The 20,370-nt window shown below is 41.0% G+C and overlaps 1 protein-coding gene and 1 long non-coding RNA gene across 3 annotated transcripts in view; one reads left to right on the top strand and one right to left on the bottom strand.

Moving 5' to 3' along the window:
- LOC130189644 (protein kinase C alpha type-like) overlaps positions 1-20,370 on the top strand; it is a 137,997-nt gene that overhangs the window by 79,089 nt on the left and 38,538 nt on the right. Inside the window, exons 6-8 of the mRNA XM_056408555.1 lie at positions 14,541-14,697; positions 16,182-16,316; positions 16,673-16,766. Coding sequence (XP_056264530.1) covers positions 14,541-14,697; positions 16,182-16,316; positions 16,673-16,766 — 386 coding nt within the window. The remainder of the gene's footprint in view (positions 1-14,540; positions 14,698-16,181; positions 16,317-16,672; positions 16,767-20,370) is intronic.
- LOC130189655 (uncharacterized) lies at positions 22-12,402 on the bottom strand. Of its 2 annotated transcripts, XR_008830846.1 has the most exons (5): positions 11,979-12,402; positions 11,334-11,517; positions 2,683-2,742; positions 2,454-2,500; positions 22-173 (listed from the first exon to the last, which is right to left on the bottom strand). It is a non-coding gene; the product is annotated as an uncharacterized LOC130189655 (long non-coding RNA). The 2 variants fall into 2 exon arrangements; XR_008830845.1 differs by lacking the exon at positions 2,683-2,742 and having other exon boundaries at positions 11,979-12,401.

Here is a 20,370-nt window from a genome sequence, read left to right as displayed (position 1 = left end):
CACAACGCCCTGAACCGACTGTGATTGTGTTGACGTGCGTGTCCGTCCCTGCTGTGAGTGAATCCACCTGCTGACTGCATGGCTGGCCTTGTGACCCGCAGCTCTCCGCATGCTGCAAAGACTTTTCCCTTTCGGTGCGCAGATCGATAGAGCCTCTGCTGCTGAACATTATCCTGTTGGAGGAAGATCAATAAATCACAGTTACGACACACTTGGAAGGCACTCCCAATCCAAATGTGTAGTCCTGCCGTGGTGTGTGTGGTCTGCTGCGTGGGCCTCGTGGTGTTACCCTTTTTAAACAGTTGGATGGAGTTTCTGATGTAACTGATTTGTCTCCTCAGAGCAAATTGACCGCTTGATGTATTCATTTAAGTCTCATCAGAATCACACAGAGACGAGATCTGAGCGCTCTGGTCGTGGCTTTACAATCATCTGTGTTACCATTATTCATTGGAAGGCTATCCCACACAATCCATGGCGGACCACTTTAATTGCTAATGCCTCCCGTTTCAAACACACACCTGTCTATGCCTACCGAGATGTAACGAGCTACTATGCATAGCATTTACTTCATGTGATATAATCAATGGTGATGTACAGTTTTGGAGACGTCTCCCATCCTTTAGAAATGTTTTCACAGCTATTTGTTAATATTGTCCAATCAGACCCCCAAAAAATGTGCATGTCCAATTTATATGATAATGTCCAACTATCTGCTTCTTCCACACCTTTCTGTTCATTAATGCTCTTATTTATTTACCCTTTATCCTACGCGTGTTCATCTTTGCCAAGGCTTTGTCCATTTTCCAAATACAACACATTCGACAATTGAATTTGAATTGTTGACTCGACAGAGGGTGTTGAGTAATCCTCTGAGAGCAAATGATGCCATGCAGCTGTGGTGAAGAGAGATTGAGATAATTTCATGCACAAGCTGTCAAATGTATCTGTTGTGACGTTCTGAGCCCTCGGCTAAAAGTAGCACACAAATGAACAGCGTCTGTATGGTACTGCTGTAACATGCACCGAGGGCTTCCAGGAGCTGCGTGGTCCTCACACGTTGCTGCCGCAGGATTCTGCATCGCCGTGATGAATAGTGACTGGTTGCACTAGTTTATACTGGTATGATGCAATAACCAGAATCAGAATCCGTTTATTGCCAGGAATGTTTACACAAACGAGGAATTTTTTTTGGCGAAAGGTGCAACATTTGACATGACAAACAACAATCAACGCGACAGCAACAGTGCAAAGTGTGTATTCACTTAAGTATAAGATAAAGATAAATAAAGATAAACAAATAAGATAAAGATAAACGAAGATAAACAAATAACGTTAAAGTGTTTAGGTGTGTGTTTCAAGAGACGTGTGTTTAAGTTAAAGTGTGTGTTATATGTGACGTGTGTTTAAGTTAAAGTGCATGTTAAAGTGACGTGTGTGTGGAGGAGGCCTCCAGGAGGGAAGAAGAAGGAGGAGGGAGGAGGAGTAGGAAGAAGAAGAAGGAGGAGAAGGAAGAGGAAGGAGGGGGAAGAAGGAGGAGAGAGGAAGGAGGAAGAAGAGGAGGTAGTCCTGGGGGTGACAGAGTCAGTCAGTGGGGGTCAGCTGTATAACGGTAGACGTTTATACAGCTCTCTGTCTGTGCACGGGGAGATAATGGTTAGTTAATGCTGTATATAAAATACATAAAAAATAATTAATATGCACATTAGCCAAACTATCTTCATGGCTTTGAGTTCATTGGGGAAACTGTGTGGTACAACAGTGTATTTCTGTACAGCGGGCCCACTTTGCCGTGTGTTTTTCGAGGCATGCTGTACAGTAAATCCCCCGGCTGTAATGTCACATTAGCACATCTGCTAGAACAATAGTGACGGCAAGAGGCTGACACATAATCATTCAATTAGCTGGCTAACGGAGGTCAGCGCATCACAAGACCCAGGACCCCGCACTGGGCTTCACTGACTTATCAAATTATCACCAGAAGGACCAGAGTGAATGAGGGCAGGTCAGTGGTACAGCAACTACAGAAAACGGCTAAATGTAATTCAAATGGGGAAATAGACGAATACTTGACATGTTCGTAAAGCCCTGACTATGAGGGATGACTAAAAGCATGCATGATCTTGCCAAATGTCTGGCTCTCACCTTCAGCAAGTTTGCTTTAATAAGTTGTGTCAGCACTCCCTCATAAAGTTTACTTAAGTTTACTTTTCTGCCGCATGTGTTTCTCTTTTCATCGCTGTAAATACTCTCTTTATCGTAACAAGGTCTGACTTGCTACATACGTAGCCTTTAGAAAAGAATTCATGGCCAAGTGTTGAAATACCTAAACAGTGGCAATAGTTTAAACACAGTTCAAGTCAAGACATAGTGAGTTGGTCAAATAATGCACACATATGTAATCAAGATTTTGAGCTGAGACCATGCACTTTCCCTTCTCCATTTGGTTGTACCTTGTAGAATGCATTCATCTCTTACAGGCCAGCCATCTGCTTGAGTCCTGTATGATCCAAATAGAACAACAACATACTCATAAGTACAACAAAACACTTGAAAGAACACAATTAAGTTCATACTGAAGACTGCCAAATTGATTCCTGTCAAAAGCAACTTATTAATATTATTGTTATTATTATAATTATTATCTTTATTTAAAGGGGACCATGTACAGTTAAAACTTACATGTCACCATTTGATGCTCTGTACCAGAGTGTAGCTTCAGCTAATTTGCATCTGACAGACCTTACAACAGTGGTCGCCAACCCGTCGATCGCGATCGACCGGTCGATCTCGGAGACGTTCCCTGTCGATCTCCAAAATAAAATGAAAATAAAATCAGAAACACATTGTCCTCGTTCTCGAACATTGAAGTCTTGTCTTCTCTTTTTCTTCCTGACTGGAAGATCGACGTCGAAAAAAAGATCTCTGATTTTTTTGAATGAACGCCTGAAAGGTTCTTCTCTGACACGCCGTGTTGTCAGCTGTGCCTGAAAGAGGGACCGTACCACAAGTGAGCGCAGAAATGCAGAAATACCTTTATTCATAACTTTACATATTACACAAGTTCAAAGTACAAGGACATACAACTACGTCATCAATAAATAAATGTTGTAATGCCTGTACCTTAGTGTAAATGTTTACGTTACGGCATTTACAGGTTTACGCGCCTGCGCAACTGCGAGATTATTGCGATTTTGCAGGTTTTTTACCTCCGAGATCGGCTTTTCTGCTTTTGTCCTTCAAAACAAAAGCTCAACATTGAGCTTTTTTTCTTGTCTGATGGAGCAATCTGGTTTACTTGAAAGTGATTGCAATTACATTTATTCTATTATTTGAAAAAGCACAGATGTAGAAGTCACAAATGATGATTCTCATATTTATTATTATTATAATTATTTAAATCTGAGGATGTCTTTAGAGCTGATGTGAATGTATTCACCAACGGGCTGACTTCAGAACCAGTCCCAGATGATAAAACTTTCATGAATACCACATTTGCCCGAAAACAGTGAAGTTGAGAAAATCACCAAATCAAAGACCAGGAGCTGGATTACTGACAGCAGCTCACAGACGGCCTCAGACTGTCTGTCTGTGCTTATGAACTAACTACAAGCTCAGAGACAGAGTTCAGTCACAGCCATCACACTGACTGGAGTCACATGACTTGATGGCATTATGATGAGAGCTGAATTTACATGAGTTACTGACTGATCATGTTGTCAGTTTTATATTGCACTAAATTCTGTGTTCCTGGTCTCAAGTCATAAGTCCAGTCTGGACAGTCGTTTTCTCTCAACGCCTCAATAGGTAGATCTTGCCGGTCATGAAGGTGGAGGTCAGTGATCTTCGGCTCAAAAAGGTTGGTGACCACTGCCTTACAACATAAACCATAAAACAACTAGAACGGGCACTCGGTAGAGCGCATACCTTCGCATATCACAAGATTGGGCATTGAATTATGAACATGTTGGCATTAGTTGCATGCCAATTGGATAAAAATTGACTGCGCTATGGTAAAAAAAAGATTTTGACCTTTCCATGACCTTGACCTTTGACCCGATTGATCCCAAAATCTAATCAAATGGTCCCCGGATAATAACCAATCATCCCACCAAATTCCATGTGATTCAAGAAGATTTGACCTGTTCATGACCTTTGACCCGATCCAAAAAATCAATCAACTGGTCCCCGCCAAATTTTTCATGCGATTCGGTTCAATACTTTTTGAGTTCTGCGAAAGATTTTGACCTGTTCATGACCTTTGACCTTTGACCCGATCGATCCCAAAATCTAATCAACTGGTCCCCGGATAATAAACAATCATCCCACCAAATTTCATGCGATTCGGTTCAATACTTTTTGAGTTTTGCGAATAACACGCATACAAATAAATAAATAAATACACGGCGATCAAAACATAACCTTCCGGCATTTTCAATGCGAAGGTAATTACATAGACCATGCACACATTTGAAAATGGTCTAAAATGTTCAAAGCTCAGCAGATTGTATTTTTTCAGTATCCTGCACTGATGGAAATCCGATGGTTTTTTGTCCAACGTTTTAATAGTCTGTTCATAGAGGGATTCTGCCTCCCTTCCTTCCACTTTTAACTTCCAGCCTCATCTGGTCTGCTCTCCAACTAATTCAAGAACTCAGAATATCCTGCAGGATAAGATGACTATCCATTAGCACTGACCCTTTTCGCACTTGAGAAACATTCCAGTACAATATTGCTTTCATTTTCACTGAGACTGCTGTCAGCTCCTGCTATCCTGTATGTGCGGAAATGTATGCCTATATATGTCGCACTTGTTCGTACACATGAATGTGTGTGTGTACATTAGGGATGAGAAACTACGACTACCCCTCCCCGGCAGTAGTGCAGACGCTCAGCCCTTTATGCTACATAGTAACCAATTCCTGATGTGAACTGGCATGTTATTATTTGCATGTGTTCTTTAGCTTGTGTGTGTCTGTGTGTGTGTGTGTGTAGGCGTGTGTTTGGAACTGCTGTACCACCACTACCAGCCCACTCAGGCCAGATTGTATCATGGATTACATTAGCTGCTGCAGACACGGCTCGCCATGCATAATTGTGTTCCGTTGGCGAAGTGGCAAGAGGGGCAGCGGATGGCAGCGAGGAGGAAACCTCCTGATGGATCCTTCCACAAACACAACTGGCATCCTTTTGTTAGGGTGTGTATGCGCTAACTGGGTATTTGTGCATGCATTTTCTCTAAAAACTAGTGTGTAGACCTCAGGGCTAAGCTGGCTGGAGATGGGCAGAACATGCGTAGGCTGGCAGAATGCTTAAAAAATAAGCCATCTGCATAAAGAAGTGTTGAGATTATCTTTCATGAAATGGAAACACACTGTGAAAGGGTTAAAGTTGTTAGATGAAAACACGGACAACACCCAATAAAAAAAACGCAGGGATAACAACCTGTCAATCACAAGGTAGCCACACCCTAAATAATTCCCTGCTTCACGGTCTATTTCACTCTAAAAGGGATCAGAATTTATTAAATGAACATCATAATGTGTCAAGGAAGACTACAATGTTCACTTATATCTCTATATATTCTGACTTATTTTTACAACCAGAGGAGTCACCCCCTGCTGGCTATTAGAACTAATTCTAGTTCAAGGCCCTGTTGCATCGCCTTGCTGTCTTCAGCTTCACCAAATAGAAGTGAACCTGTTCTCACAAATCCCTAGTTCCCACTCCTCTGTGTCAGAAATGTAAATGGTTTCTTAGAGCCGTCTTGGTCAACTGAAAAACGTATGCCTGAATCCCACCAAAACCTATTTGATTTGGCTTGTCGGGATTTGTTTTGCTCTATGTTACCCAGGCCGAATGCAGAGGGTTCAAATGAAGTTTAGAGCAAAGTGCCAACCTGACATCTGGCAAGTGGTCGGCTTCTTTGTATTCTTCAGTATTGGTATTGGCTAATGCACCTTTAATTACTGACACACAAACACATGCGCACACACACACTCACACTTTTTCCGCTACAGCAGCATTTATAGATACAGGCAAATTAATAATGGATAGACTGTCAATGCCTAGAACTAAGCAATGCAACATGGTGCTTTTAAGTCGAGGTGGAAAGCTGCAAAAGGATTAAACCCAGTGACTCCTGTCTGTTGTGCGATTCACCTCATCTAGATCCAAAACGGTGAACAGGAAGTGACATGTCTGCCAGAGGAAGCAGCCGTCCTTTAAATCCATCCATGGAACCACACATGTACTCCACTCAGAACAACAGAGGAAAGACTCTCTGGCAACGGCACTGAGATACATGGCTACATGAAATAATGAGTCATGCAGAAACATAGAGATTATTTGTGCAGTTTCTAGAAGACACGAGTTTTGAGAACGTGTTTGGGAGAAATGGAGACGAGAGGGGAACAAAACAAGAAGACAAAAGAAGTTCAGTCTCTGAAGGACAGACACAGCCCACCAACGCTGTCCTCCGCCTCTCGTTGCAGCTGACACACAGCTCCTCTCTGTCTGCTGTTGCTGTTTGTTTATTTCAGCCTCCCTATTGTCCATTGACTCGGTGAAGATATCTAGAATACACTTGAGTGAAGGCATCTGTGTCATTCTGGTCCTTATTCTTTGATTCGTACATATCCTCGCCTACTGCAGAAGCTTGATTCATCGCATTCAGGGAAGACCACTCGAATAGATGTTATTGTTAATGAAGGTTTTGCAGAAAAAGTCGTGTTTTGAACAAAAATGTTGTTCATTGGTTGAAGTGACTGAAAAAGGAAAGGACCGAAGGACACAAAGATCAGTCTGACTCTGAGCAATCATAAGCAAACTGTAAAACACAGGTGTCCAACACAAGGCCTGCGGGCCGAATCCGGCCCGTCACATCATTTTATGTGGCCCCTGACGGCTTGAAAGACACACAATCCCCTTTTCTTAAAGAAATTGAAGAAAAATATCCTTTGCTATTATTTTTCAAATTAAATTGCTTTATGTTATAATATTATAGACATGTTTGAGTAGTTTATACAGTTACAACCGGCCCTTTAAGAGGCAGCAGTATTCTCTTTAAATGTTTTAATATTTACATTTTGCTTCTTTTAGAGCCAAAGCTATTTTAAATGTAAATAATACATTTGGCCTCTAGATCTGTTAAATAGTATTTTTGAGAGGAAGAATAAAACAGCAAATTCTCAACTTTGAAACAGCAGTGTGAGTGTGTGTGTGTGTGTCTTCTTTCCGCATGCGTGTCTTCTGGGAGTGTGCGGGAGACGGTGGTAATAATTACATTTATGTTCTGTTCCCTCGTTGACTCACCTAGTTCTGGAGAAAAGCCTCATTTAACAAGTCCTCTCTTAGCCGTCTCACTTCTGTCCGCATCAGCCTCGTCATACTTTCTTTGCCTCTCGCCTCGTTGTCACAACGTGTTTTCTGCTGTTTGGCACCTACAGCAGCATTAGTGTAACAGTGTGTTTTAGGTGCAGCGTAGGTGTGTGCAGGGCAGATTGGTGCACAGAGTAGATGTAAGATGTGGGTGGATCGGGGAAGCTATACTTTTGAACCCTTTGTAGGTGGAGCGGCCCTTCAAAGTAAAAGACTCAATCCACCCTAAAACACTTGAAAGAGCCGCTGGCTGATGCAGCTGGAGCAACAACCTACCTGGCATTTCCGAGTCTATTTTATCTTTCATAACTATCACTGTAGATAACTGGCCAAATGTAACAAGTATAACATCAGAAAGATATATCAACCGTGCGGCTGCTTTGAAAGAAAAAGATCCATCTGAAACTTTTAGCGGTAACTTCAGAAAGAAGTCGATGAAACATTTGAACACTTGAAACACTTTACTACGTTTGCTCTTTGGGTCCCAAAAGGGACAAAATGCCGATGAACACAAGGTGCTAGTGACTTTTTCTTTGGTCCGTCCCGATGCGCGCAGACCGGCGCCGGAGCTCTGTAGCGACCGCGATCGACCAATCGATCGCGATCGGCGTATTGAGCACCCCTGCATTCAAACATTAAATAGCCGAGAGTGCGTGAGTTAAGACCGAAATGCGTGAGTCTCACGCTCAATGCGTGAGACTTGAGAGCCCTGACACTGCTTTTGTGTGCTCACCTGTGTGCGCGGATGTGTCGGCGTGTACGTGCTGATCTGGAGTCAGTTTGGTAGGATTTGGGTATAAATAAATTATTTCATTTAACCCTTGTGTTGCCTTCGGGTCATTTTGACCCGATTAAATATTACACCCTCCCCCCGCCTTTGGGTCATTTTGACCCGATTCAATGTTTCACCCTCCTGTTACCTTTATATTTACTAACATATTTTACCCTTTGGGTTCAATTTGACGCCAGCAATTAAAACCTCCAGAAAATTATTAGAATTAATATTGTTTTCCAAGTTTAAGTGTGAGGCACTTTATGTTTGTTTGTTGACTACCGAAAGAACACTGACATTAAACATTGAATGGGGTCAAATTAACCCGAAGGCGGCAGGAGGGTTAATTTGACTTAAAAAAGGTTGCATCGGTGGTGCACTTTCTTTAACTTTAATCATCAGACAAGACAAAACTAACTAAACTCTTCTTTCTCTTCTCTTTTTTTTTTTTACATCATCACTCTGAGCTGACTGACATTTTGGAGGTGGAGGCAGAGGAGACTCTTCATACCACAGTTGTGTCATCCTCTCTTGGTGAACCTGTGTGCTTATTTTCAAGAGCTGTACATGCTGCTGCTCAATTTATATAAGTTGGGAATTAAAAAATTAAAAACACACATCTTTTCTTTTTTTGAAATGAGTACTACCTACTTGAGTTAGATATTCCCAACTAAGCAAGCAAATATTGTCATTGTACCCCCTTCACATGGCTAATGACACACACCCTGATGTTGTGTTGAACCCAGGCACTGTGTGTCATTTGTGTCACCCAAAATGATATCTATCAATCATCCCATTCCATTTGTCCCATCCCATCAACTCAAACACTGTCTACTCACACTCTCTCACGGTCTGTGCGGATGGACGCGTGCATGATGATGATGAATGAGAAAATAGAGATACAACGCTCCATCTACAGCAAGCTATCACTACTCTTACCACACACACAACATGACACACACATACTGTGGACCACATACAGGATTGTGTTCACACTTGTGGTGGTGAAGAGGAGAGAAGGTGCACATGGAGCCATCATTTATCCAGACATGAGGTGTTTTGGGGGGTGAGTTACTATTATTTTTTTGATACAAATCACACCCCTGGTTCCTCTGGCCCTTTCTCTTGCTGCTGAGTGCTGAGAGGGAGTGCTGAGAGACCACACAGTTGGGGGGGGGTTTGCAGTGTTTGTTCTACATCTGTCTCTCTCTATCTGGATGAGAATAATGACACATTTTTAACCATTGTAACCATTGTCAGCTTTTGCCCTTTGGATGACTTTTGTGAATAAATGCCATCCACCACTGTGCTGTTGGGTGCTCTTGTTCCTGAAATAGTCATACACAATTTTTTAAGTTGTGCGACTTCTCACTGGTTTTTAAAGGCGCATTTGACTTTTCCGTATGCCTGACTGAAAGTTTGTAAGTGAAAAGTAAGTAGGTTTTTTTTTTCTTTTTTTTTTTGAACACCTGTGTACAGTGACACCTGTGACACATCACACATCAACCAAAAGATGAAGGCAGATGTGAGACCTGAGTCCAACACCTGACTCATCGACTCCATCAGCTGAGCAGAGCAGATGTATATAAAGTGTTTAAAAATCATTAGGTATCAATCAAACAGTTTGTTTTAAACCTCGTGTCTAAAGCCCGTGTGCTAACAAGTGAGAGAAGAAATAAAGCCTCGGTGCCAAAAGCCTCCCTCCTGTATGTTGCCCCCACTGAATCCTTAACCCGTGTGTTGCCTTTCATTTTTTTGGAAATCAAATATACACCTCCCCGAAACATTGAATGGGGTCAAATTAACCCGAAGGCGGCAGGAGGGTTAAAATATGGATTTTTATTTAAAGATATTCATACTCAACCAGCGGACAAAAAATTCAACCCGCGGCAACACTTCAAAAGTAGACCAATTCCGCGGGAAAACCGCGGACCTGGCAACACTGCGCTCACTGGACTGTCAGCTGTTAACTGTTGCTCAATGGTGCAGCACATCCTCCAGCCGACGCCTTCTTCCTGTTGAGCTAACAGTTCTAAACGAGCTCCCCACTGACATCAGGACAGCAGAAAGTCTCTACATCTTCCGTCGGAGACTGAAAACACACCTTTTCCGACTATATCTGGATTAAAACACAGATTTGCACTTCAGTGGCACTTAAATAGCACTTATTTATGGTACTTTTGTAGTTCGACTATGTTGAGGAAATGTTACTTCCTGTATTCTTGTTGTTCTTAGTTTGTACTCTTGGTTGAAATGCACTTATTGTAAATTGCTTTGGATAAAAGCGTCTGCTAAATGACATGTAATGTAATGTAATCCGAATCGGTAAATAAGTGAAACGTCAAAGATTGCCAACTTTAATTAATCCTGTAGTCCTTCAAATTCTTAAACAATGAATGTGTTCATGTGCTGCATGCAGATCTGCGGAGTCAGTCTCTCTCACTTCTGTGTTACAAGAAAGTTTCTCATTCAACAAAAGTTGGATCAAGGTTCTGCCTGGGCTTTGGATGCAGCCCGAGGGTTTGCCAATCGATAATCGCCGCCCGGGTGCTCTGAACACCGCGGGTTTATTGCCACTTCTTCCACTCTTCAACCTTTTCCTGCAGCCTTTTTCCATTTCTTTGTCGCGTCAGAGACATCTTGCAGAAAAGCCAACAGGTTTCTGCCAAAAGAAAAATCTACTTAAAATGATTTCCCCCCATGAATCAGAGTTTAGATGGAACAGCTGACGGCACTTGCGTCGGTCCCGACCGCAGCACTTTGTCCACTGCAGAGAGCTGGCCATTGGGACATGAGTGTGTCACGTCCCAGCGTTCTGTAGGGAGCTCCCTGGCTACCTAACTGTGTGCGTGTGGTGAAGATATGATCCATCGCAACAGTACTGCAATTCTAATGAAGAAATTGTCATTTTAATTAATGTAATGTGAATTATTTGATGTATATGTATCACCACAGTAAATTCTCAGCCCACGTTGTGTTTCCAATTTAAATAAAGCAATCAATTTAGCTGAGATTATCCCATCGCTCATGCTGCTCCCTTCCTTTATGCTGATGTCATACTACATAAAGAACCCAAAAGTCCTGCAGCTCAACACGCCATGTTCAGTAGTGGGCTGTCAAAGTAGCCCCCAGTCTTCTAGACTGCGTTTACACAGGGAGGTGAAGAACAAACATGCCTCACCTTGTTTTTATTAGGGTAAGGTCATCCAGTGTCAGCTGAAGACAAGGCACAGTGTGTGTTGGCTGTTATATACAAATGCCTGGAAGAACGTAGGAATGACTGCAATTCAGGGGCTGGGTTATCGGATCACTGCCTCCTCACTGGGACGCTGTCGCACACAGATACACCGACAACATCTTGTTCACTGCAGGAACACAGATGAAGAAGGTAAACCATTGGAAATGTACTCCTTAAAGTTATGACTGGTTTGTATTGGACACATGAAAAGAGAAAGAAAAAAAAGATTTTGTGATTGACACTTTTTTTTGTTGCATGCCCTGCATTTTGTTAACAGCTTGAGCTTTTAACTTTCTGTAAAACCTTTTTTCGTAACATAATAAACTCAACTTTGTGACCGAGTTTTTAATTTTAAACACTTGGTTGCTCCCATCACTGTGGGCACGTTTAGCTGTGTTACATTTCTTTTATTTTAGACTCATGAGTCCATAAAGCAACAAACACAAATACAACCAAAATATATCAAATACAATACGTGGACAGTTAGAATCATCGCAGTTAAAAAGTCACTTGCGTGTTACATACAGTAATACAGTGACGTTGAAATGTGTGAGAGAATAAAAACACCAACATCATAGTAGGACTCACACATTCAGACTCTCTCCTTCTTTTCGGCGTCTCCGTGGAGCTCAAAGGACAACCGGACTTTGTTGCCGTGGGGTTTCTGCTGCCAGACTCTCAGAAGTCGTGCCATCGGTATTCCCAGTCCGTCGTCTCTGCCTCGGCTCTCTCTTCTCAGCGTATCACACGGTGTCTTCGCGCTATTTTACTACACGCCTCTGCCTTTCATCGCTTCACTTGTATTTCCTTCCCATCTAGATTGGCCTTTCTTTGTTCTTTGTCTTTCTCATTCATCATCCATTCTTTTTCACGGAAGACATTCCCATTAGATTTCAGTCTGCATCACAATGCGTCTCCGAGACGGCGTGCAACTAATTCAAGCTTTGCAAAAGTGTGACTGAAGAAATGTGATCGGAGCAACACGCATGAGATACAAACACGCTCTTATCTAATGTGACCGTTCGTTTTCTCAACAACAAGGAGGACAACTTTATACAGTTTGCACTACAAACTTCACTCGGAGCTGCTTTTTATTAATCTTATGTCCGCCCAACACTTTTTTATTTTGTAAAGTTTTAGTCAAAGCATGGCCCCATAGAGCAGAGTTCAAGTGTGCTGTTTAGATGCGAGCCAAGATAGTTGTAGAGACTTGGTATCCAGGCAACCGTGACCCCGCCCATCTCCCCCACCCCTTCCTTTGTACTGGTGTTTGTCTGTGTGTGTTGTTTTGCTTATGCGTGTGTTTCTAAACTTGTCTGCACCAGATGAATGGAATCATTATGCACTTTGCACTTAAAGCTTTTTTCATTTCACCGTTACCACGAATGGTCCATACCACAGACACATTGGATATTTAGCCTATTTATCATGTATGTCTCTGCAGTACGAGACGTGAAGGCTACACACACACACACACACACACACACACACACACACACACACACACACACACACACACACACACACACACACACACACACACACACACATCTTGTTTAGTTTATGGGCCACACAGTCATATGGGAGGAACAGCTCTGTGCCAGCCAAGCTAAATCCAACAGTCTAGGATGCCCCCTTCTGGTCATCATTGGAAGTACAGTTAACAGTCTGTAGTCAATACATGCTTTTTCTTAAACACTTTTTAAAATATTCAACTTCATCTGACCTCCAGTTTCATTTCTTTTTAAGATGTTTTTTTTTTTTATCATAAAAGTGTTTGGGTATACGTATAAATAATATACTAGACTGGATGATTTCACTTGAAACACATTCCATAACCTCGTGACCACAGTCTCATTCACAAGCACAAGGCACTGAACAATGTCACTTTGTGGGCCTGTTTGTAGTCTTTCTATCAACATCATTTGGGTGCTGTGACTTTGCATACAGACGGCCATGTAGGAAATATTCAAAACGTGACCTTTTATAACCCAAGAGTTAAAAGCTGAAGAAGAGAACATTTCTAGCTGAAGGTACATACATTGCATGTTATGTACTTACATGGGTGAAAATCATCTATTTGCTATACTGTAAATTATTAAGACATCCAAATGCAGAAAGGTGATGGTAAGATGCTTCATGATTGCTTATTCTTCTAAAACACAACCTAGAATATTTCAGCAGCCAGCTGTTTTTTTCAACATCTATCCCGAGGTTGTTACTTTTACAGCACTTTCTGAACGTTTAAGCAAAATAATAAATAAACACAACCTATGAATTTCAGTCCTCTCTTCTCTGTTGAAGAGTGCATCCATATGAGACCACGCTGATGTGCAAATACAGTACATACAGCGAGTTGTCCTTTGGTGCTTCACACTTTTCTATTGGATTTCTGAGAAGGCAGAGGGTTGCCAGCTCGGGTTCACTCAATACCTTCCCACACCTCGAGTTGCTGCTGTGAGCTGCTGTCTGTCTTCAAACTTCACACCTCTTTGCCATCGCTCGACCCCGAATCCCCCCTCCACAGGGCCTGGGAGTAAAAGCAAACAACTCGGTGTGTCCCTCTCAGTGTAGACGGGGAGGTGTGTGTGTGTGTGTGCGTGTGCACTGTACTGTAGCTCAGGTCTGGCACTGCTCCAATGCTCTGGGCTAATGGAGTGCTAATGTCCCTGGTGTGCGATGGTTTACTCAGCAGCTAAATACAGGATGACACGAAGGGAGCCCTGGCCTCATGTCGCAGCCGGCAATTTGGAATCGCCGCTCTCATAACACTCCTTCCGTTTGCTCCCTATGCGGCTCGGCGCCATGAGCGAGCCTCAAAGGCTCGTCGTTTGATCTCGAGCACCTGCGCTTTATTCGACTGATGTTAAAAGAAAGCATCCGTTTTTCCCGGCCAGCACACTTTGTATTGTAAAGAAAACGCAGATAATTTGAATGAAGACGACATGTTCATTGAGCTGTTCAAACGAGGCGAATTTAAGCCAGCAGGTATCCGTTTACTAACCAGCAGGTAATTATGTGTTTGAAGTGTGCTGAGGGTGGGACGCAAATTAAAACATGGCTTTACGGAGTCACTTAAAAACTACGTCGTTAAACTGTGTCTCAGGAGACACATTTATAATCTCTTTCTATTTGTTCTGTCCCCATCAGTGACTGAGGGCAAAAACCTGATCCCGATGGACCCCAATGGCCTCTCTGATCCATTTGTCAAGCTCAAGCTCATACCAGACCCCAAAAATGAGACCAAGCAGAAGACCAAAACCATTCGCTCCAACCTCAACCCCCGATGGAACGAGACCTTTAACTTGTGAGTAATTTACCAGTTGCCCCCTCTGTCCAACCACGTGCTACTTTACACTTTAGGAAACATTACAATGTGACATAAAGAATATTGTGAATGTCAGCAGGACATAAAACAAATGACTGAAGCGGCGATTTATTCTGATAAATCTGATACTTCTTCTAATGTTGACACTAATATAATTATTATACTTCTACCACTGCTTATACTGGTAGAAGTAGAAGAAATAAGTAATATATACGTACATATGTGTGTGTGTGTGTATATATATGTATATATATGTATGTATATATACGTATATACATATATATATACATATATGCACTACCGTTCAAAAGTTTGGGGTCACTTAGAAATGTCTTTATTTTTCAAAGAAAAGCACTGTTATTTCAATAAAGATAACATGAATCCAAAATACACACTATACATTGTTAATGTGGTAAATGACTATTCTAGGTGGTAACGTCTGGTTTCTAATGAAATATCTCCATAGGTGTATAGAGGCCCATTTCCATCAACGATCACTCCAGTGTTCTAATGGTACATTGTGTTTGCTAATCACCTTAGAAGACTAATATCTGATTAGAAAACCCTTGTGCAATTATGTTAGCACAGCTGAAAACAGTTATGCTGGTGATATAAGCTATACAACTGGCCTTCCTTTGAGCTTGAAGTTTGAAGAACAAAATTAATACTTCAAATAGTAATCATTATTTCTAACCTTGTCAATGTCTTGACTATATTTTCTAATATATTTAATATTTTTATATTTAATTTAATTTTACACTGCAGTCATTAGTATTGTATTTTGTATGCATATATGTTGTATATATACATATATATTTTATTTTATATTTTACTTTGTATACTTCTTGTATAGATATAGATATCTTTCACTTGTATACATCTTTCATCCCTGTATTTTATATTTTATTTTTTATTCTCGTGTGTTTAGTTTATTGGTGCTGCTACTGTGACGACAAATTTCCCCTTGGGGATTAATAAAGTATATATCTATCTATCTATCTATCTATTCAATTTTCAATTCATTTGATAAATAAAAGTGAGTTTTCATGGAAGACACAAAATTGTTTGGATGACTCCAAACTTTTGAACGGTAGTGTATATATACAAAGACACACAGTCAATCACTTATATTTGTATACAATACATTAAACACCATGGCAAATTCCTTGTAAGTGAAAATAATACTTTGCAATAAATCAGATTCAGATTTAACAAATACTCTCAGCTTTCAAAATGTTTAACTATCAATGTTACCAACACTGTCAGTGTTCTAAGCATGTAATAATTACCAATAAATGTAAATAACTTACCCTACTAGCACTAAATACTACTACTACTACAAATTATAATATAAAAAAATGTATGTGCAGTGTTTTAGAATCATATCACATATTTGCTTCTACATGTAATTGTGACACATATCTTGGAATAACCATCATGTGTTCCGTCTCTGTGTTGCATAGCAAGCTGAAGGCGACTGACAAGGACCGCCGGCTCTCGGTGGAGGTGTGGGACTGGGACCGGACCACTCGGAATGACTTCATGGGGGCGCTCTCCTTCGGCGTGTCAGAGCTCATAAAGGCTCCAGTCTGCGGCTGGTAACGCTCGCTTTCATCTTCCGACTGACCCTCACGTGTAGTAGTGTTCACTAGCCCCGCAGCCATGAAACTCACCCACCCACACTGCTCTGCTATGAAATATCTTATGAAACATTTAAAGGCTTCATACAAGTTTGATTCTTTCACAATTGGAAAAAAAACTGTTGCAGCAGTTGCTTTTATTCCACCAACTATTTGAGTTTCACCCCCCCCCCAGAGGCAAAGAGACGGCTGCTGTACCAGAAACTACATTCAGGCCGAGCAGGTCAAACTCAGTGGCAGGAGAATAGTTCAAACAAACTGAGGTTTTTAACTCACAATATTTCCCTCTGTCTTCCATCTTCCCTCTCTTCCAGGTATAAGTTATTGTGCCAGGAGGAAGGGGAGTACTACAATGTTCCTATCTCAGAGGAGGATGACGGGAACGAGGAACTCAGGGAGAAATTTGAGGTGATGATTGTGCTGAAATAGTCCCTCATCTGTTTGTCTTGTTTGTTCACTTGATTTACAGGCTGGACGTCTCGAGTCTTTACAACATTGAAAAGGGTCCATCAGCCAACCTGGCTCATGTTGTAGATGATGTGGTAGTTCTGTATTTGACCCGGCCGTTCCTGGCTGCGTTGCTATGGCCACCTGTCATCTTTCCTTTAGTCCCTCTAACCTTGTTAATCCCATCCAGATAAACTTGTCCTTAATTCACTATAAAGTGCTTTGTATCAGTGTGTACATGGCTAAACTCTCTAAACTCTAAACTCTAAAACAAGTATGTGTATTAGAACTTGAAATTATCCTGAATGCTCACAACTACATCTGTTGGATTATAAATCACATTTTGACAGCTGCAGCTTTCAAAGACCTCCTCAGGTGTGTGTTCGTGCTTGATTGTTATCATTTTGTTCCTCCATCAGAGATATCATGAAAAGTGTCTGGGGTTGAATTAAACAAATCACCTTTAATTGTCTAATTAACTTTTAGCGACACCTGCAAGGGTTTTATTCTGTGACAAACACTTGTTGGAATAATAGGATTTTTTTTTACTTGGTCTGAGGAAATATTAAAATTTTATGGCTGGATTTTAGCAGTTGTTTCAAATAGAGTGAGATTGAAAACATTTCATTTAATTAATTAATTAATTAATTAAATGTGTAAGTAAAGCAGTCAAATGTAAGCATTTGTGTCAAGCTTTTTAAACTTTTAATTAAATTGAACCTCTGACACATTTATATATACATATATATACATAAATATTCTCTATTCTGAACCCTTTTAAGAAACTCAGATTAAACTTTCTTAGTGACGTGATCAGAAATATTTTATACTTTTTCTATTTTAGATGCTAAACTTTTTTATTTCATATAACCATTGATCTAATATTAAGTTGATCCTGTTCTTAGAAACTGCTCAATGATGATCCAACATGACTTTAAAAAAGGAAGAAATCTCAGTCAAATGGGTATGAAGTTCAGTGATGATCATCATCTTAACACCTTTCCAATAATTAAGTAAAAAGTGAATTGTGTGGACAGTATTGGATCGTCTTCTTTTTCATGAATCACTGCCACCCAGAGGGAAGAGTTGTGGCTGAATGTCACAAAGGTCATGGTTGGGATTTTAACCAATGACATTTTGCAGGATGCATACTATTTTGGTGATAACAGTCCTGAACTATGTCACTTGTCGTACTTGTTGAGTTGGTTTGCCAAGCAATAGCTGACACTTACGAGAATGGAATTTGTTTCCAGCTCAATGAGAAATGAAGCCAGCGATGACTACTGCCATGTTGGATCTTCACATGTGAGGGGTTCATGCATGTCATGACGAAGGAGTTCAGGGAAAAGATGTTAAGAATAGGAGTGTTGATTAGTGTCTGAGAAGAACCCGACCGATCACTTATCCGCATTTGGTTGTCATAGGAACAGGTCCACAAGTTCATCATATTCACCAAAGTAGGAGATATCATGGGTGCTTTGTGTGTCAGGGTTCAACAGTTGGTCTTTCACCCTGCTCACACACACACACACACATGCTTGAACTTGGGTGTTTCTGCAACTACAGCCAATCTCTATGAATTTAAGTTACAGTACGCAATACATATTAGCAGGTACACAAAATAACCCACAGTAATTTAGAAAATTCTTTTTTTAGACATTTTCCTTAATTTTCATCAAGCTTTATGCATCATTGTACATTTTGATAAAGATATTCCATGGAACATTTAGATGTCCTTCTTCATACACAAAATATGAAATCTTGTCTTCTTTCTTTTAATGAAAGATATTGCAATTATATTTTCAGTCAAATTATAGAATTACATTTTTTTGAATGTCAAGATGTGTAATAACACTGTTATTTATCAATCATCATATGACACATAGGAAGAAAAAACATAAATCCACATTTAAGGTTTAATGTTTCATCCACTTAACCTCTTTGTATCCTTTCTGGACTTTATGGCTTCGAGATCGAGCCATGCTCTCTCTCCTTCTTCCTCTTCATAAACCCCTCTGGGGTTCTCTCCCTTGTGGCCCCTCAGCCTCCTGCTCCCTCCTGTGTGCTTGGTGAGACGTATACTATACAGATGCTTCTTCATCCCGTGTCACATTTTCGCTTACATCGTTACTGCTGCAGGCGTAAGGCCATTCATTTCACTTATCTGTGAACTTGTGGAAGCTTTAGCTGCCTTATGTTCCTACTTCTCACTTCACATTTAGATTTACTGGAATTATGGACCACAGGAATATTTCACGCTGGGAAAATGTTTGGCTTAATAAAACAAAACCTTGTGAGACCACAAGATGTCAGTGCTGACTTGATATATAATACCAGACTACTAGGTAGGGTCTTTACTTGGAATAATGCACATGGTGCTCAATATATCAATATAAGTGTCACTTGGTTATGGTTCTGTTGCGCTTTGAATTTTGTTTTACATCTCAGTTTCTGCTATAAACTTAATAATACTTTAATAATGTTTCAATTAAAGTTATTCTAGTCTCTCTTGATACAGATTTCTGCATGTATGACAGTTAACATAAGGCAAGAGATTGCTGTGATACTGAAACCTGAAACAGAGGCCCGCCAAGACTAGTGAAGGAAACTGATAGCAGAAACACCAACTTTAATGATTATTTATAACTAAGAACATTTATTTAATGTGGAATGTGTTACCTGGTCCTGTAATACTGAGTAAAGTTGAGCGTCTCTAGTTCAAATCCATCGCTGACTCTTCAGAAACAAAGGCTGCAGCGTCTCTGTATTTGAGTTGCCCTCGGTGGGTCAGCCATCTATCTGTCTGTAAAGACACCTCTAAGTGTGCTGAGTGAGTCGGTCCTTGTGGCTCCCTTCTCCCTGTGTGGTTTCAGGACCGTGAGGTTGTGGACGACTCTGATCAGGTGTGTCTGAGGGGGAGGAAGAAAGGCTCGGCCAGGCTATCCTAATTGGCTAAAGCTTACAGGTGTGCGGTCTGCTTCGCTTTGCATTCCTCTGCTGCTCTCCCAGATGGAAGAGCAGATGGCGGTAGATGCCATTAACCAAACTAAAGCGGCTCAAGTTGAATGTCTATTTATTCAGAATAGTGTGGAGTCGTCTGAATTGGGCTTATCATGAATCCTGGACTTTTTGATGCAACCCTGAAAAGCCTTTTCTCCACCAAACTCAGGTTTTTGTTTTGGATTAAAGTCCCAGAGTTCGGTCATTGTGTGAATGCTAAAGTGACCTTCATTGGCTTACTTTGTAGGGAGGTGAGGTGACGGGGCTCAAAGAGGGTGTGACTTTCTTGTTACTCGCTCCGACTTCTTGTATCAGCCAAGCTCCCTGTATGTAGCATGTGGGTGTAGATTACACTTGATGGTGTCAGAGTTTGGATCTGGGTTTGGCCTTGACTGGACATGGCGATCTTGGTTGTGTTGTTGTGCAGAACGGTTGTTGTGTAGCATTCAGTCTGCCATGAAGTTGTGCATTTTTAATGCATTTTTCTTGTCGCAGCATAGATAGATAGATAGATAGATATATACTTTATTAATCCCCAAGGGGAAATTTGTCGTCACAGTAGCAG

The sequence above is a fragment of the Pseudoliparis swirei genome, chromosome 24, assembly GCF_029220125.1.
Source record: "Pseudoliparis swirei isolate HS2019 ecotype Mariana Trench chromosome 24, NWPU_hadal_v1, whole genome shotgun sequence".
NCBI classification, from domain to species: domain Eukaryota; kingdom Metazoa; phylum Chordata; class Actinopteri; order Perciformes; family Liparidae; genus Pseudoliparis; species Pseudoliparis swirei.
The sequence above is the reverse complement of the archived record's forward strand: the minus strand, read 5'-3'. Positions and strand labels throughout refer to the sequence as shown.